The sequence below is a fragment of the Mastigoproctus giganteus genome, chromosome 7 (assembly GCF_048544385.1).
Source record: "Mastigoproctus giganteus isolate SK-2022 chromosome 7, ASM4854438v1, whole genome shotgun sequence".
Lineage (NCBI taxonomy): Eukaryota > Metazoa > Arthropoda > Arachnida > Uropygi > Thelyphonidae > Mastigoproctus > Mastigoproctus giganteus.
In genome coordinates this window covers 181,319,904-181,342,714 of record NC_143581.1, presented here as the reverse complement: position 1 = coordinate 181,342,714, position 22,811 = coordinate 181,319,904, and the positions used below count along the sequence as shown (strand labels likewise).

The following is a 22,811-nucleotide window of genomic DNA, read 5'->3' as shown; positions in this document are numbered from 1 at the left end:
CAGGTCTGTATTTACTTATGTCACCCTTTGAACCCCCTTTGCGAACTGGGGATACATTTGCACATCTCCAGTCCAAGGAAGCTTTCATAATTATGGCTAAGGGTTTGCTTACTTCCCTTGCTGCCTCCTTTAATATAACTAGATAGATCCTATCCACCCAGGTGCCTTTCTTATGTTTAACTTCAACAATTTCTCCTCCACTTTGCTCTCAGTTATTACAAAATCATTTAGACCCCTGACAGAGTTTGATAAACTTCTGGCATTCCCCTCCCTGAATAACTCCTTATGTGTGAATGTAGATACAAAATACTCATTCAGTTCGTCAGTTACCTGAGCAGGATCATCAACAGCCGAATCATCGATATCAAGTGGACCAATCTGATTCATCCCCTCCCTTCTAAAGTTTACATAATTAAAGAACTCTTTGCTGTTTTTCTTTGCATCTTTAGCCAAAGATTTCCCATAATCTGCCTTTGCTACCTAACCTCTTTTGTGACATGATTACAAACCTTACATCTACCACAGGCTTCTGTGTCACCTGATAATTTATATGCATTCCATGCATTTTTCTTCAATGCCATGAGTCTTATTAGTTCATCTGATATCCATTTTGGCCTAAACCTTGAACAATATTTCTTAGTTGGTATGAAAAACCTAGTAACTTCCAAGATTAATTCTTTGAATGCTTCCCATTTAGAATTTTCTGTTGGAAGCATCCTCAGTTGGTCCGACTGTATAGAATTTAAAAACTGTCTTGGACCACTGCATTCACCTTTAACAAAGCAAAAACCCTTCCCTTTACCCCCGACGGTAGTTACATCTTTGAGTAAATCCCACATCAGCACACTGTGATCAATGCCAGCTAGTGGTTCCTTTATCTGCATTGCTAGTGTGTGAATGACCAACATACAAGTTGCAGTCAATATCTGGCAAGTTAAAATCCCCCATCATAAGACATGATTTACTGGCCCACTCCATTTATCTGAACAGATGTTCATTGAATAGCATTCTGAAATCGACCATAAATGCTGTTTTTAAATATGTTTTACCTTTAGTCCATCTGTTACAGCCTCAGGCTCTAAAACATTTCCCAATGATTTAGACATCTTTTGACCTTTTTCATCCACAGTAAAACCATGGACATAAATACATCTGCAAAGGCAATCAAAAATTTAGTTAGCTATGTGCATATATGAATGTATATGTGTGTGTGTGTGTGTGTGTGTGTGTGCGTGCGCGCGCGAGAGAGAGTGAGAGTGATATGACATAGAAAGGAAATCAACATTCACTTTATAAAATTGTATTTACTTCTAATTCTAATATAATGAACTTATTCAAAGAAAAAATTAACTACTTGTAATATGGCTCCTATTAATCATTACTTCAAAACTGTCTGTAGGAAACTATTACTAGATCTCCAGAGAATGTCAAAAAATTTGGTAAAAAAAAGAAAGAAAAAAAGAGCTACATACATTTTCATAAACAGTTTCCTTCAAAGTAGTTTCTCTTAATGCTATGCAAGTATCCTACCAAGATGTCTTCAACTAGAGGGTAGTTGAGTTCCACTGCTGCTTTCTGTTTGATGGAAGCAATTTATGTCTCTGCTATTATATTAGGAAAGGGATACATAGTACCTTTCTAAATATACACTGTTAACCCAACTGCTGACACAAAGTAAAAAAAAAAAAAAATGCCGGAATCTACTCACCAATTATTGGCAATCACGTGGTTGTTTTCTACCAAAAGTATTGTTACTAAGTCATTTAAATGTGACATATCATTTACCTGTTCCAACACCGCACATGTTTTCTCCCCAGTCTCTGCATGTTATACATAATGACAGGACATGAATCAGTAAATGCAAAGCTCTTACAGTTAAATCTCACTTCCACAGATTCTTGCTAATGTGGTGTCACCAAGGACTGGCAACACATAATTTATTCTTGCCCAATCTACCAAGACCTTCGGCAACAAATCTCAACTATGTCTCATCATCCTGCTCCTGAAAATGAATACAATTGATATGGGAATAAGGAAATGTTTAAAATCTTCCAAGAATTGCCAAAAAGATACTTTAACAGATGGCACTAGCTAACTGGCTTCCTTACTATCAATATATCTATTTGCATTATCAATATTTTATGATATTGTTACCTGCTTTGGACAGAACTTATCATTGATTAACATTCATGTATTTATTCTACTTTGTAGAGAACCTATCTTATAACTGTTAATTATATACGTGTTTCCTTCATTCATGTAATTCTGGCATCAACACATTGAGTCTCCCGAGTTTATCTTGGCCAAGTCTACCTGGAATTTCATCACATAACAATGGCCGCCTAGCTATATCCTACTGATTATAGCCCCCGATGGGACTTCTTATTGAAACTACTGACTAGGCTATATGACAATGGCTGTTGTTTAAATCTAACTGTTACCACATCTTGCTTCTCTGTTCAGTTTTCCTGACTGTCTGTTTTTTTAGATAGTTAATGTTCTCTCTTTTTATATATATATTTTTAAGGATGAAGAAATAAAGAAAAAAAAATAAAGAAATTTATTTTTTCTTTATTTATACTTTTATTTTATTATTTTTTTATATTTTTTTTAGTAGCAAAATTGGATTGGGCTCCTAGTGCTACTGGATCTGCTGCCATCCATTGGAACTATTTTTCCTCCATTAAATGTGGGATTCTTGTCTTGTTATTTTCAATTAACAGTATGCATACTCTCATGACTTGGCTCCTTGCGGCATGGATGCATCTTACAGAGCAGCCTAGTGGCCAGAAACAACAAAACACACATTATGCAAACAACACCGTAATCATTTCTGGCCATTTAAAAGAGTTCTGTAGATCTGAGTATCATAGCAGAGTTGAACTAATGTTCAGGTGCTGTCATACATAAGACAACACATGTCCATGTATATTAATTTACTTTAAACAATTTTGAAAAGACCGTATCCACAAGTCACTGTTACTTTACATTCAACCAAAAATAACATGGATGCTTGCAGCAGAAAATGGAAATCAAGTTAACTTTGATTAATAAGTTTAATAAGCATCTAGCCTAGCACAGGTGTTATTAGATGATGATGACTTTGCCCTATTTTTCAATATAGTCTCCTTGTGACTCAATCACTTTTTTCAGCAATGCACCAGATTCATGATCCAAGTTTTGTAGTCACTTTCTTGAATATCCACAAAAAAATTGTGTAGTTGCTATGACCTTGTCATACAACACAAATTTCCTTCCCAACAAGTTGGACAGACATCAAATGAGTGTGGTTGGTGGAGCAAAAATTCGTAGCCAGCCTGATGAATCTAGCCATGGTAATAAATGGCTGATGTATGCACAGGTGCATTGTGCAGGCAAAACAAAACACCTTTAGCTAGCTTTCCTGGCCTCTTTAATTTGATTGCACACCTTGCAATTTAGTTACTAATTTAGCCTCATATTTTCTGTTTATAGTTTTTTCCACCCAGCATACAGATGGCATGATTTTTACCTGTTATTGAGACTGACGACCTTCTTTGGAAGTGAATCAGCATAATTCCATTGTTTTGATTGTAGTTTTGACTCTGATTGATACTGAAGAAGCCATGTTTCATCAACCAATCACTGATCAGCTACATATCTGGCTAGAGTTATCAGGACATGCTTGATAACAAGCAAAAAGTTGCTTTGAAGTTCTGAATCAAAGACATTTCTATTCAGGTGTCAAAATGCTGAAAACCTTTGTCATACCTAATTCACTTGACAGAATGTTTTGCACCCATTCTGTTGAGATGCACATAGCCTCTGCTATTTCTCTAACATTACTTGCTGATCATCCATTGCCATATCATGAACTTTACTGATGTTTTTGGGAGTGGTTGCTGTTGACAGATATCCATTGCACTATTCATCTTCCATACTGATTTCACATTGAAGATGAATAGGATTTCAGTACTTATTTAGAATAGATACTTATTTAGAACAGAGCAACTCATGAGGCCTTGTCAATGATATGCAGAAATTTTGCTATCAGGGATAAGGAGGTGATTATCCCTTTGTATAAGGCAATTGTCAGGCTGCAAGGCTAGATTCTGCAAACTGCAGCATCTGGAGGGTAGGCACCTGCGAGGTGATCTGATTGAAGTGTTTAAGGCTTTGAATGGTTTGAACAAGCTAAATGCTGATGGGATTTTTTCTCTTGCTCAGATGATGCACATTAGGGGGCATAAATTCAAACTGAGCAAAGATGGTTGTAGAATAGATGTGCAGAAATTTGCCTTTAGCCAGCGAGTGGTTGATTGCTGGAACAAACTTCCATCTGTCATTGTGGAAGTTGATAGCTTAAATAAATTCAAGGAAAAACTAGACAAACTTTTGGGGCATATGTATAGGTGAAATGGGAAGGGGTTTTTTTTTTTTTTTTTTTGGCTGATGCTGTATAAGCTTGCTTTCTTGCATCATATGCCACTGCTTGCTATTTTTGTTATTTGGTTTTTAGGAGCATTAGCAATTAAGGCCATATTGCTCCGGGATATGCGGTGGTCAATCCCTGACCTTTCCGCATCCTCCATATTTGGTGGTGACGGGCTCGAACCCCAGTCTAATCAAGAAGCGTGTGCTAATACGCACAAGGCTAATGCACTGGAGGGGGGAGTTCAAAGTGTGAAGTGGAAGTGGTTATTTTTATTTATTTATGTTACTTTTTTTTTTTTTTTTGGCTGATGCTGCATAAGCTTGCTTTCTTGCATCAAATGCCTCTACTAATGCTAATGCTAATGCTAATGAGTAATTACAGCCCTGTTAGCATAAATTCTGTTCCAGGGAAAATAATGGTGTCACTGGTAAGAGAGGTAATGCAGGACTATCTAGACAGGACTGCAGTTATACTTTAGACACAGCATGGGTCTGTTAAGGGAAAATCTTCTCTGACAAATTCAACTGGATACTACAATGTGGTCACAAAAGAAATGGATGCAAAAAAATTTTGATATCATATAGTTGGATTTTAGAAAAGCTTTTGATAATGTTGCACATAAAAGGCTGCTGTATAAACTGGAGCAAAGTGGCATTAAGGACATGTAACTGATGTGGATAAAAGGTTGGGTGGGAGAAGAGAGAGAGAGAGAGAGAGAGAGAGAGAGAGAGAGAGAGAGAGAGAGAGAGAGAGTGGTTATCAATGGATACTGCTCTTTCGTGGAATTATTATTAATGGAGTCCTCTAGGGTTTGGTGCTGGCCCACTGTTGTTTTCTATATTTATTAATGATGTTGATCAAGACATATCAGGCTTAATGTCCAAGTTTACAGATTCTACAAAGATTGGCAAGGTGGTTAATGACAGTATGCTACTGCAACAGGATCTAGAAAAATCAGGCAGTTAGGCTGAGAAATAGTAATTGAAGTTTACCCTTGACCAATCGAAAGTACTGCATAAGGTTAGCAGTAGACTCAGAATAACACACCAACTGTGTAATAGGGTAGTGGAAAATTAAAAAGTCCTGGGTGTAATTTTGCAGTCTAAGAAGTTCTTTGAGCAGTGCAGATAAGCTGCCAGGCCAGCTCATAGGGTTTTGTCAACAATACACAAGAGTTTTGCTAGCAGGGATGAGATTTTCATTATCCCATTGTACAAGGCAATGGGCTTTTTTTTTGTTAGTTGTTGGCACATCGGCTTCGGTAGCCATAATGCACTCCCAAAGTTTTTGCATTTTACTCTGATCCAAGCCCGAGGCAGGATTCAAACCCGCGACCTTTGGGTTGTCAGGCAGGCACTTTACCCACTTGGCTAGCCCGGTCGGCGCAATGGTCTTGTCACAACTTGAATACTGCATATAGTTCTGGAGGCCTTATTTTAGGAAGGAAGTAAAGAGGGTGTAGGGCTGTAGGCAACTGTGAGGTAATCTGATTGAGTCGTTTCATGCTTTGAATGGATTGAGCAAGCTCAAGGCTGATGGGATTCTTCCTCTTGCTCAGATACACCACAGGGGACACAAATTCAATTCAAGGAAGGATTAGCATTAGTAGAGGCATTTGATGCAAGAAAGCAAGCTTATGCAGCATCAGCCAAAAAAAAAAAAAAAAAAAAAAACCCACTTCACCCCTCTGTTCATTCAAAATACCTGTCCAGCTCAGCCTTAAACTTATTTAGGCTATCAACTTCCACGACAAGGGATGGAAGTCTGTTCCACCAACCAACCACCCGCTGGCTAAAGGCAAATTTCCGCACGTCTATCCTACATCTATCTTTCCTCAATTTGAATTTATGACCTCTCAGGTGATTATTCTGAGCGAGAGGAAGAATCCCATCAGGATTGAGAATGCTCAAACCATTCAAGGCTTTATACACCTCTATCAGATCACCTCGCTGGTGCCTAGTCTCCAGACACTGTAATTTGCAAAACTTAAGCCTTTCTTCGTAAGAGCACCCCTTTGTTCCATTCACTAATCTTGTTGCCCTTCTCTGTACTCATTCCAGCAGCTCTACATCCTTCTTGAAATGAGGCCTCCAGACCTGTATACAGTACTCTAGGTGTGGCCTGACCATTGCCTTATACAATTGAATAATCACCTCCTTATCCCTGCTAGAAAAATTCATATATATCATTAACAATACACCATGAGCTACTCTTGCAGCCCGTCTGCACTGCTCAGAGAACTTCATATCTGCCTGCACAACCACCCCCAGGTTCCTTTCATTCTCCACCACTGTCAGTGTAGTACCACAGAGTTGATATGTTGCTCTGGGGTTGCTGTTTCCCATGTGTAGTACTTTACATTTGTCAATGTTAAACTTCATTTGCCACCTCTCAGCCCATCAGCTCAACCTTTCCAGATCCTGTTGCAGCAGCATAATGTCAGTAGTGTCCTTGACAACCCTGCCTACCTTTGCATTGTCTGCAAACTTCAACATTAAGCTTGATATACCATCATCAATATCATTTATGAATACAGAAAACAATAATGGACCAAACACTGAGCCCTGAGGGACTCCACTAATAACATTAGTCCACGACGAGCAGTGTCCATTTATTACCACTCTGTCTTCTCCCCCTCAGCTACCCCTTTATCCACAGCAGCAATTTGCCTCCAATGTCACACTGATCCAATTTGTGCAGCAGTCTTCCATGTGCAACAGTATCAAAGTCTTTCTAAGATTACAAGGATTACAAGTGAGGGGCCCATCAAGCTCTCAGTTGCCCACATCAACGCCGGAGCTTGCACTTGGTCATCGCGCAACACAGCGGCAGCCCCAAGGCAGAATGCGATGGTCCCAAAGGAACTAGTAGTTCTTGGTGACTTTATTGTCAGGGAAACGGGGAACATGCTTTGTAAAAAGGATAGGTGGAACAGAACCAGGGTATGTCTGCCAGGGGCAAAGGTTGATGACGTTGTAGAGCGGATATCATCTTTTAAGGGCACAAAAGGTGATATAGTTGTACACGTTGGCACTAATGATATTAAGAGTAGGAGACGGGCAGAATTATTTAACAAGTACAGGTCACTGATGAAAAAAAGCCGTGAATTAGGGTTGAATTTGAAAGTGTCTGCAATTCTGCCCAGACACGATAGGAGGGAGTATATGATGAGACCCCTGTCGATCAATTCGGCCCTGGAAAGATTGTGCAGGGCTCAAGGGGCAGATTTTTTTTCAGCCTGGTCTGTACTTGTTAACAGGAGAGACTGCTTCTACAGGGATGGGATACACTTAAATAGAAAGGGTGCAAGAATGTTTGCTGATGCTATCGAGGCAGTGTTAGGAGGGTCGGAAAACTGCTAGATTGGGGGGATACAAGGACTAATAGATTAACAGTAGCCACTGGCAGAGGAGAAAGTGATTCTTGCACTGCTTCTATTGGAATGAACAGCAGCCTGGAAAATAAGATGCAGGATATTTCAGAGACTGCTGGGAATCATTGGGGTACAAGTAAACACATGGGTTGTGTTAGGGTGGCTAAGAGGAAGAGCAGGTGCATGTATACTTGCATGTATACTCGAACAAACAAAGGGGTGAAATGGGAGTGGGGTTTTTTTTTTTTTTTTTTGGCTGATGCTGAATAAGCTTGCTTTCTTGCATCATATGCCTCTACTAATGCTAATGCTAATGTAAACCAATGCTAGGAGTCTAGTAAATAAATTTGATGAATTTGAGGTATTGCTCAAAACATCAAAGGCAGATATTGTTGGGATTTCAGAGACGTGGTGTCACACAGATATAAGGAATGCAGAACTGGAATTTGGGGAGTACAATGTCTACAGAAAGGATAGACAGGATAGGAAGGGAGGAGGGGTTATGCTATTAGTTAAGAAATACTTAACTAATAGTTATTAGTGGAGTCCCTCAGGGTTCAGTATTGGGTCCATTATTGTTTTCTGTATTTATAAATGATATTGATGATGGTATATCAAGCTTAATGTCCAAGTTTGCAGATGATACGAAGGTTGGCAGGGTTGTCAAGGACACTACTGACACTATGCTGCTGCAACAGGATCTGGAAAGGTTGAGAAGATCGGCTGAGAGGTGGCAAATGAAGTTTAACATTGACAAATGTAAAGTACTACATATGGGAAACAGCAACCCCAGAGCAACATATCAACTCTGTGGTACTACACTGACAGTGGTAGAGAATGAAAGGGACCTGGGGGTGGTTGTGCAGGCAGATATGAAGTTCTCTGAGCAGTGCAGATGGACTGCGAGAGTAGCTCATGGTGTATTGTCAATGATATATAGGAATTTTTCTAGCAGGGATAAGGAGGTGATTATTCCGTTGTATAAGGCAATGGTCAGGCCACACCTAGAGTACTGTATACAGGTCTGGAGGCCTCATTTCAAGAAGAATGTAGAGCTGCTGGAACGAGTACAGAGAAGGACAACCAGATTAGTGAATGGAACAAAGGGGTGCTCTTACGAAGAAAGGCTTAAGTTTTGCGAATTACAGTGTCTGGAGACTAGGCAGCAGCGAGCTGATCTGATAGAGGTGTACAAAGCCTTGAATGGTTTGAGCATGCTCAATGCTGATGGGATTCTTCCTATTGCTCAGAATAATCACCTGAGAGGGCATAAATTCAAATTGAGGAAAGACAGATGAAGGATAGATGTGCGGAAATTTGCCTTTAGCCAGCGGGTGGTTGGTAAGTGGAACAGACTTCCATCCCTTATCGTGGAAGTTGATAGCCTAAATAAGTTTAAGGCTCGGCTGGACAGGTATTTCGAACGAACAGAGGGGTGAAGTGGAAGTGGTTATTTTTTATTTATTTTACTTTAATTTTTTTGGCTGATGCTGCATAAGCTTGCTTTCTTGCATCAAATGCCTCTACTAATGCTAATGCTAAGATCCAAGTATATAATATCAAAGTTATTCCCTGCATCCAGTTCCTTTGTGACTGCATCATAGTATCCAATCAAATTGGTCAGGCAAGACTTCCCCTTAACAAAACCATGCTGTGTCCGAGCTATAACTGAAGTCTTGTCTAAATTATCCTGCAGTGCTTCTTTAACTAGTGCCTCCATTAATTTTCCTGGAACAGAAGTTAAACTCACAGGTCTATAATTATTTGTGTCAGCCTTTGATCCTCCTTTGTGAATCAAGGTCACATTTGCACATCTCCAGTCTGTGGGTACATCCCCTGAGTCCAAGGAAGCTTTCATAATTATGGCTAAGGGTTTGCTTACTTCCTCTGCTGCCTCCTTTAATATAACTGGATAGATCCCATCCACCCTGGGAGCCTTTTTTGTGTTTATCTTCAACAATTTCTCTTCCACTTTACTCTCAGTTATTACAAGATTCTCTAGCTTACTGCTATAGTTGAATACACCTCTCGCTTTCCCCTCGCTAAATAACTTCTCATGTGTGTATGTCGATGCAAAATATCCATTTAGTTTGTTAGCTACCTGAGCAGGATCATCAACAGTTGACCCATCGATATCAAGTGGACCAATCTGATTCATCCCCTTCCTTCTAGAGTTTACATAAGTAAAGAACTCTTTGCTGTTTTTCTTTGCATCCCTTGCCAAAGATTTCTCGTAATCTGCCTTCGCCGTAATAGTGCCTCCATTAGAAAATTTGATCTGTTGATCTGTTGAAAAATTTTTTTCAACAGATCAACTTGTATCTATCATAGGCTTCTGTGTCATGTGTTAATTTGTATGTATCCCATGCATGTTTCTTCTCTGCCATATGCCTCATCAGTTCATCTGACATTCATTTAGGCCTAAACCTTGAACAATATTTCTTAGTTGGTATGTAAAGCCTAGTAGCTTCCAAGGTAAGTTCTTTGAATGCTTCCCATTTTGTATTTGCTATTGGTAACATCATCAGTTGGTCCCACTGTATAGAATTTAAATACTGTCTCAGTCCATCGTAGTCGCCTTTACAAAAGCAATAACCCTTCCCTTTACCCCTAATGGTAGTTACCTCTTTGAGTAAATCCCACTTCAGCACACTGTGATCACCGCCACCTAGTGGTTCATTTATCTGCAGATTCCCAATGCATGAAGAATCACTGCTGATAATCAAATCAAGAGTATTCCTCCCTCTAGTTGCCTCCCGAACATGCTGATGTAGAAAACAATCATCCAATAAATCCAGAAAAGTCTTGCTAATGTGTGAGTGATCAGCCCCGAAATGCCAGTCAATATCTGGGAAATTAAAATCTCCAATTATAAGACTCTCTGATTTACTGGCCCACTCTATTTCTCTGTACAGTTTCTTATTATACTCATCAGAGTCATTAGGCCTATAGCACACTCCTACTCTCAATTTTGATCTCCCAATGCTTATGTCACACCAAACTGACTCGACACTGCACTGTTCAGCAATGTCCACTGGCTTCACTTCCTTGGATTTTATTTATTTCTTAACTAATAGCATAACCCCTCCTCCCTTCCTATCCAGTCTATCCTTTCTGTAGACGTTGTACTCTCCAAATTCCAGTTCTGCATTCCTTATATCTGTGTCACACCACGTCTCTGATATCCCAACAATATCTGCCTTTGATGTTTTGAGCAATATCTCAAGTTCATAAAATTTATTTACTAAACTCCTAGCATTTGTGTATACGCAAGTATACATGCACCTATTTCTATTCTTAGCCCTAACACAACCCATGTGTTTACTTGTACTGCAATGACTCCCAGCAGTCTCTGAAATATCCTGCATCTTGTTTTTCAGGCTTCTGCTCATTCCAATAGAAGCAGTGCAAGAATCTCTTTCACCTCTGCCAGTGGCTACTATTAATCTATTCGTCTTTGTCTCCCCCCAAGCTAGCAGTTTTCCGCCCCACCTAACACTGCCTCGATAGCATCAGCAAACATTCTTGACCCCTTTCTATTTGAGTGTATCCCATCCCTGTAGAAGCAGTCTCTCCTGTTAACAAGTACAGACCAGGCTGAAAAAAATTCTACCCCTTGAGCCTTGCACAACCTTTCCAGGACCGAATTGATCGACAAGGCTCTCGTCGTATACTCCCTCCTATCATGTCTGGGCAGAATTGCAGACACTTTCAAATTCAACTCTAATTCACGGCTTTTTTTCAACAATGACCTGTACTTGTTATGTAATTCCGGTGGTCTCCTACTCTTAATATCATTAGTGCCAACGTGTACAACTATATCACCTTTTGTGCCCTTAAAAGATGATATCTGCTCTACAACGTCATCAACCTTTGCCCCTGGCAGACATACCCTGGTCCTGTTCCACCTATCCTTTTTACATGTTCCCCGTTTGCCTGACAATAGAGTCACCAACAACTACTAGTTCCTTTGGGACCAGCGCATTCTGCCTTGGGGGTTGCCGCTGTGTTGCGCGATGACCAAGTGCAAGCTCCGGCGTTGATGTGGGCAGTTGAGAGCTTGATGGACCCCTCAATTTAGTTCCTCCGAGGGCATCCACCCTGTCTTTCAAGCTCTCATAGGTCCATAAGAACGCTGAGTTGTTGCCTGATTTCGATACACTCCTTGCATCGTGCACACACAAAGACATCCCCCATGGCAATATCATGTCCCGTACCTGAATGCTCCACAAACATCATGCAAGCTGTGCATTTTAGAAGGCTGTGATTCAGAAGGCAACTGCCCCCCTCAGTTCTCCTCTGAGCCACAGCACTTCCATTAGCTTGAGCCTTTTGTTTTGCTGCTCTGGTCTGAGTCATGATTTCTTTTAATTTAAATAAAATTCAATTTCAGTTCATAACCCTAACTTATCTCCCAACACAGTTATAACGGGATATATATTTTTTAGTGTCAAGTATTAGTTATCTCCGAGTTCCCTTTATATAACTTCCGTATCAGTTATGTATTAATTAATTATGTTACGTTTGTAATCTAAGTCGGTATATGTATTTAGTTAAAAGTACAATTTAAATGCCAACGAAGTTCAACAAGTTTAATAGATTTTACCGATCACTGAAAATATCATAACCTATACTATACTAACGTTATCTAGGTTCGATATATAATGATCGTATGACAAAGACAAAGGCGGGAAGTTATGAACGGTTAATCTACGGACACTTAAGTATTAATTAACTTTCAAATCTCGCTGTCTCAATTCAGAATAAACTAACGATCCTTACTACATCTATAAGCTACTTACAAAAAATAATTTGATGTAAAAAATATTCAATAAGCGGCTAAATATGGCTAAAAAACTTCTCGTTCAGCAGAGTTGCGACTTGTAACACGTGGATACCCTTACCGATACTTTTATGCAATTGCAAGGCCGAGTAAAGAATAAATACACCAAATTAATCAGAAAATCACAAAATAATGCTATGCTACTAAATTTAAATCAAAAGTTTTAGAAAAACAATAATTTCAAATCAATAAATAAGAAAAATCCACTTAGTGGCTTTGAACATGTCTGGCCCCTACTAGCCTTGTCAGCAGACTCTAATGATTAGCATTAGTAGAGCATATGATGCAAGAAGGCAAGCTCATATAGCATCAGCCAAAAAAAAAAAAAAAAAACACCCCTCCCATTACACCCATCCATTCACTCCAAATGTATTCTGATTGCAGAACAGATTTGCAGAAGTTTGCCTTTAGCCACTGGTTGGTTGATTGCTGGAACAAATTTCCATATGTTTGCGGAAGTGGACAGTTTAAATAAATTCAGGGAAGAACTAGACAAACAATTGGAGAGAACAGCCAATCAAAATTGGAAGTTTGCTGTTTTTGCTGATGCTGTATAAGCTTGCTTTCTTGCATCATTTGTCACTACTAATAATCACTGCTATTTACCATTTAGGTGATAACACACTCATGATGGTGGAGAACAAAAAAACATCTAATAGTAATTGTATGGTCAAACATGAAGTTATCTGTGCAGTTCTGATAGGCTGCTAGGACAGCTCACAGTGTTGTATTAATGATATACATGAATTTTTCCAGCAGCGAAAAGGAGGTGATTATCCCGTTGTACAAGGCAATGATTAGATTTGAGTGCTGCATATATGAGGGATTTTTGAAAAGTTCGTGGCCTGAATATTAAGAGTTTATATGGGCAGTCTGGAAAAAATGTTACTTTTTAATATAGTCTTCTTTGGAGCCAATACACTTTTACCACATGCTGCAATGCATTAATTCCAATTGCAAATAAAATTTTTTCTTTAGGGGGAAGCTGCAGCGGATGCATTTCTGCATCTTCTGCAGCAATGACACTGCAGCAACTCTGTCGGTGGGAGAATGGATGCAGCCAGGTATCCTTTCAAATTATGAAATAGGTGAAATTCAAATGGTACTATATCTGGTGAATATGAAGGATGGTCCAAGGTTTCAAAACTGCATTCATGCATATAGCCATCGCAATGACAGACTTGTGAACAGTGCACTGTCCTGGAGGAACAAGACTCGTTTGCTCAGTTTTCCTCAGTGTTTGTGTCTGATATTTCATGCAAATGCCTCACAAGGTCTACATAATATTCTCCTCTGACTGTCTGACCTTTCTGAAAGTCAGACAGTCACAGGATCCACTAGCAACATTCCATCAGCATCCCATAAAACTGACCTTCACCTTGCCAGCAGAAGGAATCAATTTGGCTTTCTTTTGAGAGGGAGAAGAACTGCATTTCCACTGTTTGGATTGTTCCTTTGTTTCTGGCTGAGTGTGATGGATCCATGGTCACAAACCTTGCAAAGAAATTTTCTATATCTGCTTGAAAATTACACAAATGTTCCTTTGACTTAACAACCCTTTTTGCATTTTTGATCTACTATCAACAACTTTAGGATCCATTGCGCTGACCTCTTTTTCATAGAGAGAGAGAGAGAGAGAGAGAGAGAGAGAGAGAGAGAGAGAGAGAGAGAGAGAATATCTCTGTTATTACATAGCACACATATTCAGATGAGATACTCAAGATACTGGCAATGTACCCAACCTTCACTTTGTTGATTATTCATCACCAGATCATGCCCAATGTCAATAACTTCCGGAGTGAGGGAAGTTGCAGGTCATCGTGGGTCACTTCCAGGCTCTACCTACCTCCTTAATTTAAATTGTGCTGCTTTCTTCTTAAAAGGAAGGTGCATTCTCGTGAATATCCTGATGAATTGCCTTTGGCATTACCCTTTCCTCAAATATTGGATGACTGCACGGTGATTGATTCTGTCAAGCTTCCAATTATTCACACAACTTTGAGTTTAAGACCTGTAATTAAAAAATTATGTCACTGAAACTGCATGAAACTTGGTAGGTTGCTAAACTTCCATTTGATCTTCAATAGTTTCTTTCAACAGTTGCTTAATGGATAGTTTGAATAAATTTAAAGAGATCAGGGAAATTATTAAAAGGGATTAACAGGTTACATGGTAAGTTGTTTTTTTTTTATTTATTCTAAAGCAACAAATTCAGCTAGGATGTATAGTTGTGCATTTAAATCTAAGCTTCAGTACATGGGCCATTCAAGAAAAATGCCCTTCAATTACTGCATTAGAGAATGAACTGTACTTTGAGTTAAATACATTGACTTAATAACAAATGGTATGATAAAATAAAAATATTAGCAACCAAGCTGATGATACTTCCTGGAATTGAATGCAAAAGTAGCAATAGCAGGAGTCTCTATAGACAATTTCAGCAAAACTTATGTTATTCACTACACCTTACTATTCTCTTCTTTTGTACTCGTGGGATCCATAATTATAATTTGTGAATCGATTTTACTGTTGCTTGGTGAGCAAAATTCCACATCATCTGCAAATATTAAAATTTTGATACTACCAATCTCAATGAAGTGCAATAAGTCATTAATGGAAACCTAAAGGACCTTTATTAATAACTATAGGTCTAAGAGCTGATCACCGTAGAAACCCATTAAAATGGGAAAACTCTATTGGGCTTTCCTGATCAAAAATTACCACACTACTGCAAAGTGAATTATAACTCTTCAAACATTAATGTAAAGGATCTAGGATTATACAATGATTAAGCTTATTACCAACATTTTGTGCTTACCTGTTTAAAACTATTCTTTAATTAATTGTCTGGATTACATATTTTAAATAACTCTATATGTGAAAAAGACTTTTTCATCTAAAAACCAATAGGATTTCTGGTGACTTTAATGTAACTAAAACCATCATAAACAATACAGGGAGCTCCCAGTTATAAATATACAATTTACATTAGATTACAAACAAAACTAGACATCTGATTTACAAACTCAAATCTTGATCTTAAGAACTTTTCTGCAACTTCATAAAACATCACTTTTTTGAAAGTAAAATTGGTAAGAATGAAATAGTTTCGGCTTTTATGTACATTTAACATAACTAACAATTTAACATGTACTGCATGTGCAGTTAAATGTTTTTATTATATTTATATTAGCATACATTTGCATTTTTTTTGTGAAACATATCTCCTGTTAGGAAAAGGCAAGTTTTCTTTAGAATAGTTTAATTAATTTACTTCCTGGGGAAATTATCTGTTACCTTTCCAAAGTTATTTCCCATTTCTAAACAATAAATAGGCAGCTTTTTGCAATTTTATCATAGTTGTATAAGACACAAAGAGTTTTCAATCTAGACACACTTAAGCGCAATATAGCCACAGCAGCTTGTGCGCCATTAAACACCCATATCACACACACTCTAGACACACTGCAATTTGATTTGCAGAAGTAGTCAGAGTGTTAACCAATTGTAAGCATACACTATAATTAGGCGAAAAACAATAAGTGGCTCAGCCTCACTCACTCTATATTCTAAGTATGGAGTGGACAGCCTAGTGACAGCCACCTTGAGCCACCTACTGTTTTTCTACTTAAATTATCCATACGATATGCTCACATCTGGTGAGTATGGGCTTGGCACACTTAGGGTCCTGAGCTGGATATCATCATTCTTCTCTCTCTCTCTCTCTCTCTCTCAGAGTAACTTGGAAATTTTTTTTGGCTGGTGCAGCATAAGCCTCAGGCGTCCTTGCATTACATGTCTAGTAATAATAATAATAATATATATACAGTCCATTCCGGTTATTTGGGACACATCAGGGCTAGTGCATCTTGGTCCGATTAAGTGGCTGCCCCAATTATCCGAAGTTTCACGTAAATAGTTAAAAATACAATGTACCTCCCCCCCCCACTTTACAATTAGTTCACTGTGCAATCAAATCATGTTACGACGAACTCACCATCGTAAAGTACCATTCACTATATGTTATTGTTAAATTTGTTAGTGCATCAGCAACTTAGGCTATAATGCACTCTATACAATGTGTAGTAAGCGTCGGTCATTGTGATCACGTTTGTGAATTGAATTTTAATTCTATTAAACAGCGATTCTAATTAGAGAAAATAGAAGGAATATTATCCACAGGCAATAAAAGTAAAGATATACAGGGTGTCTCAAAAATATTGGTACAAACGATTAGGGGAGGTAGGTAACATCTAAAGGAATGTGAATCGCATAGGAACCCATAACCGGAAACGTCACAGGATAGTAGTAGCAGAGGCACAAGAAGCAGAAATGACACAAGACAGTAATTAGTGGCAAACATTTATTTGACATAATATTAACAATGGAGTACGAGATGGATGCATTTCATGATGTTACAACAGATGCTCGAAGGTTCCACCATGAGATGAGATGCATGCGTGACACTGACGCACACAGTCGAACACGCCTGTAGTTTCTTTGACAGTAGCAGCAGTGCAGACGAGTCTCGGCACGCGATCCATTTCCGTCTCCACAGGCGATTCATACACGATAGATTTGAGGGCCCCCACAGAAAGAAATCAAGGCTCGATAAATCAGGTGAGTGTGGGGGGCCAGACAACGGGTCCACCACGGCCAATCCATCGACGCCCAAAATGCCTGTTCAAATGGTCACGAACACACCTTCCATAATGGGCAGGCGCCTGTCATGTTGAAACCAAACGTTGCGTCTCACATTTGCTGAAACATCGTCAAGTAACCCTGGTAGAACCTGTTCAAGAAAGATCCAATATTTAGCAGAGTTCGTGTGGGATGGTAACAGGTATGGGTCGACTAAGCAGTCACCGACCATACCTGGCCACACATTTATTGCGAGGCGATGTTGTGCCACATGGGGCGCACACCGTGTGGGCCCTCTGCTAATCCATACACTAGGTGCATGTCTGCCAGCTCACAGTTAGTATATCGATGCATGCTCTTCATGCGGCGACTACTGCTTGAACGAGTAAACCAGAAATTTTCCCTCTCTCGAACTAATGAACAGCGCAGTGTACAGACTTACGGTGATGTTTCCGGTTATGGGTTCCTATGCGATTCACATTCCTTTAGATGTTACCTACTTCCCCTAAATGTTTGTACCAATATTTTTGAGACATCCTGTATTAAGCACAAATTTACCCTTTATTACCTTACCAATTAAAAAATTAAATGATACGTGAAAATCGGAAGAATATACGTGATAATCGGAATAATTAATACATACCGTAATATGTACATACGAACTAGTTGACATTTCTGTTCACTGACATTTGTGGGTGGGGTTAAAATTTAAAACAGTAAAAAGATAAGCTATCAATAACAAAGAACACGGCACACACAAATTGCAAATAACACAATACGCACAAGTGAGAACGGAGTAACGAGTTATAAAATTTAAAAAATAGGAATGAAGAAAAGATCTGAAAATTAATTTTTTTATACGATTGAAGATTTCGTGGAAGTGTAAACACATTTCACCATAATAATCCACAGAATTCCAGCTGTCAGTATTATCGCAAATTCAGTAAGATTGAGTTTACTGTCCATTTATGATAGATTTCACTAACAGAAAAGCCCAATAAACAGGTGACTGCTAATTGTTTTTATTGTTTTATGGTTGTGACCTCCAGAATTTCGCCTGAACCACGTGGTAACATCGGAGACAATCGTAGAGTAATCTCCAGTGCTGCCATCTCCTGCCCCGATTAAACGGCATGCTGTCCCAATTAAGCAAAGTAAACCCTGGTTATTTTCTCGACTGGTTTCTGTTTTTTAAGATTTGCCCCAAATAAATGGCTGCCCCGATTAAGGGGTGGCCCAAATAACCGGAATCCACTGTATATATTACATGAGTTATATAGTATGTTAATAATCATTAATATACGGAATTTATGGAATAGTGCCATTGCAGTGGCAATGGATACTCTACGTCCATAATGTAATATACATATTGCATTATTTTGTTAAATATATGTATTAGTTTATGGGAAAGATTATTGTAAAAGGCACACCTAGATAAATCTATGGAGAACGCTCAGGTGAAGTATGTTACATATACACAAAGGATAATATACAAAAACTTATTGCTGTATACCTACAATTTGTGTGGCTTCTTCTGGGATGAACCATTCAAACTGAAAGGAAAAACAATAATAGGGGTTCTCTGTTTCTGTAATGATCAATATGCACTACGGAAAAATCAATTTTGAGGTTATATAACAAATAATAGAATTTAGGATTATATAACAAATAATAGAATTTAGGATTATATAAAATATAACAGAAATTAAGAAATTTTGAATTTATATAATGTATAGTACACATTGATCATTATTAATCTGACAGAGAATGAAGGATATAAAGTTAAAAACTAAAGCAAGAATAAAGTATGTAGTAAAATCAGACTTACCATGCCCAAGCAAAAGAACCATGTGTGGACCTAATTGTGGCCAAAAAAGAAATGGAGTTGTATATAATGTGTGGTCCTCCAGTGAGAATTGGAAAGTGGCAACTCCTGTGTGTGTGTGTGTGTCCAACACACAGGGGTGGCCACTTTCCACTTATAAATTTATCCTTGCGGTACACAAAGTATATAAATAAAACAGTTATATTCACTCTAATTCTTTATATTTTTCCAACAAGCTTTTGTGCACTTTCTGTAATGGATTTATACAATTCTGTGTACGTACGTATAAGGTGCTTTCCCCCTTAATGCCACACTTGTGAGCAGAGAAGACTGGAACCATCCTCTAAATTGATCACTTCCTTCAAGATACATATCAGCTACATGAGGATCTACAAAATTAAAATTCACATCTACAATTTTGATGGTATAACAAGATTTTAAGCATACTTTTCATTAACAAAGTTTGTTTGGCATTGTTTTGGAAAAAACAAAATTTCAATGTCCATTCTCCTACAAATTCTATAATTTTCTTGTTTAGATAAACTTAAGTCATAAATTTTTACATTGTGGCCCTCAACAACACAATTAAATTAGAATTCGCTTGAATTTTGGTTCAAAGAATTAAGTTAATTATTTTTATACTACATACCTCTTGACACTCAATGTAATAAAATTTTGAAAATTAGTTTTTTTATATCTTGATACCTAAAGTAACGAATTATTAATGCATTATTATGCGGCATCTTTAGATAAACCTTCCATCTCTCTTACCTTCCATAACCTCTCCTACCCAAATGCCCACTTGCCTTCTTGTGGCAAACTAACCTGTTTCTACAGACGAGGCTCTGGTGACTGAGTCACAGCGGTATACAGTCAGTTCTGCTATAACACGCATTTTAGTAACATGACAATATATTAGGGAACAATGTGAGTATAACGTGATCGCATTGGCTCATGCACAATTTTGTCAGTGAGTAACCCTAGGTGAATGCAAAACCTGACATCAAGCTGAACATAGCAACCTGCACAGCAATATATATAAGGTTATGAAGCTCAAAAAATGTGAAACGCATGACAGCTATATTTCCCATTTACTGTAGTTGTATTGGTCGGAGCCACTGTTGTCATTTGCTGTATTCACAAGATAACACGTGATACTGTAGACTGACTCACGTGTTTCTGTTCGAACAGAAATTTCGTGAGGCGTGATAGTGTGAGCGGAGGAGTGCCTTTTTGGAGTTCACTACCATAAAACAATAAAAAAAATTTACAGTTCCAGGTTTATTGGGCTTTTCAGTTAGTTCAAACTAATATAAATGGGTAGTAAACTCAATATTATTGCATTTGATATAATACTGATAGCTGGAATTCCGTGGATTTTTACTTTATTATGGTGAAATGTGTTTCCCTTTCCATAAAATCTTCAATCATATAAAAAACATAAATAAATTTTCAGACTCTTCTCTTCATTCCTAATTTTTAAGCTTCCTATTTTTATTGCACAAAATTGTTACTGCATATCTCACGTGTAATTTGTGCATGCCATTTCGTCTTAATTGATTGCTTATCTTTTTTACTATTTTAAATTTTACAATACAAAAAAATGTCAGAAACCAAAAATATCAATTGGTATGCATATATTACAGTGCTATATTTACCGTAATATTTCTTTATTTACTAGAAATTTAAGAAGTTTAAACCTGTGTTAGCAATATTATTGGGTTTATAACTTTTTTTTAGTGTTTTGCCCCATCCCTATCTCATAAGCCCTGGAAAAATCAATTAGTGGAGATTTTTAGGAACATGTACTGTGTTATAGTAGAACTGACTGTACTTAAAATAAGCTCAGAAGCAAAAACTGGACAGATTTCAAGGATAACACCTAGGCAATGGACATAGGCCTATGATTAAGGACAGTAAAGTAGCAACCTGGAATGTTAGGGGAATAAATCATAATAAATTGGATAAATTAATCATGGAATTAGAAAATAGAAACATCGATATAGCAGTCATTACTGAATCAAAAAAGAAGAATAAAGGATCTAAAGAAATAGTCAATTTCATAATGATATATTCAGGTGTACGTACCAAATGAAATGTGGGAATCATCAGGAGTTGCAGTTATAATAAAAAGAATGGAAAAACACATCTTGCATATCACCCAGAATGATGAAATTGAGACTAAAAATCCTATCATATACAATAACAATCATTGGCATCTATACACCAATAAAAAAAATAAATAAATAATGAAACTAGAATTTTATGATGAAAAAAGAAAATTTTAATATGAGTTGGTGCTCAATCAATAGACAAATGTATAGGATCAGAAGGCAAACCAGTGGTCAGCAATAATGGAAAATGTTTGACAGACTTCTGCATTTTTAATAAACTTAAAATCACAAATACATTTTGCAGATACAAAAATATTCATAAATTCACGTGGGAAGCAAGAAACACAAAATCTATAATATACTATATTATCAACGAAAATTTAAATAACAAATTTAGAGACACTAAGGTATTTCGAGGCAGTGAAATTGACAGTGATCACTACATACTAGAAAGTACTTTCAAAACAGAAAGAAATTATTTTATTAAAAAGATAGTATGAACCACAACTATTAAAAAAATAGTATGAACTACAACTATGCTCAATACATTCTACATTGATATCAATATTTGTAAAAATAATATGAAGTTTACCTCAATATATGTAGAACACTTCCATATGATGCTCTCCAGAAATTAAAACGAAAACAATTAAAAAGTCAAAAAATCTTACATTACAGTAAGAAATAATTAACAATAATTAAAAATCAAATGAACACAATTAAAAATTTTAATGCAAATAAAATTAAAATTTTCGTTAAATTAAAAAATTAATTTAACGAAAAAAAATTCCGAAACGACTTTCCTTCCTGAAGCTGACAATGTTTTTCGACCATATGTCGTGATCACAGGAATGAAAATTACTGAATAGGGGTGAGCATGGAACTTAAATAGGGATATTAGTCTTCGTGCATGCGTATAAAGGACCACGAGTTGGAGATTAGATATGGCTGGCAAACATTAACAAAATTCTCATGTAATTTAATTTTGATGGTTTCTGCAATTAACAGTCTCATATAATTACATTGGACACCAAGTATTTTGGCCTCATTAAATAAAAAAGTATGTTTTTCATTAATGGCAACGAAAGGCTAATTCTGACGCTGCTGAACGAGAAGAACGAACTGAGGCCATGTGTTGATTAATACAAAAATTCAGAGGAAACAGCATAGAACCCTGATAAGACGAGTCGCAATCACCGCAAGAAATGTATACTAGGTCATTTATTTGTGTTGCGAACACAGAGAGGACTGAGCGATTGTTCAGTGTAGTATGTAATTTTCGTATTGGCCTGGCTACAATTTTAAATTCAGTATCTTTAAAGAATCTGTTAAGTTGTTTGTGCCACTGTTCAATGTATGGGACAGAAATAAAGTATTTTTTGATATTACTATTGTTGGTTGGTGTATTTTTTTGTATTCTATCCTTAGCTTGTACCATAATTCTGTCTATTGTAGCAAGTGGGTAACCCCTGTTTAAGAATCTGCTGGTTAATATTTGTATTTCTGAGCCCAAAGCAGATTCTGTCGTTGAACATTTATAAGCATTGATAAACTGATTAAAGATAATCGATCTTTTGTAGGTGAATGGGTGATAGCTGTTA

At 37.5% G+C, this 22,811-nt stretch overlaps 1 protein-coding gene across 1 annotated transcript in view; it reads right to left on the bottom strand.

The window, feature by feature from the left end:
- Positions 1-22,811, bottom strand: part of IleRS-m (Isoleucyl-tRNA synthetase, mitochondrial) — a 403,472-nt gene that overhangs the window by 61,824 nt on the left and 318,837 nt on the right. Inside the window, exons 15-16 of the mRNA XM_090378489.1 lie at positions 19,380-19,485; positions 1,050-1,152 (exon numbers count right to left, since the gene is read on the bottom strand). Of these exons, the coding sequence (XP_090234615.1) occupies positions 1,050-1,152; positions 19,380-19,485 (209 nt within the window). The remainder of the gene's footprint in view (positions 1-1,049; positions 1,153-19,379; positions 19,486-22,811) is intronic.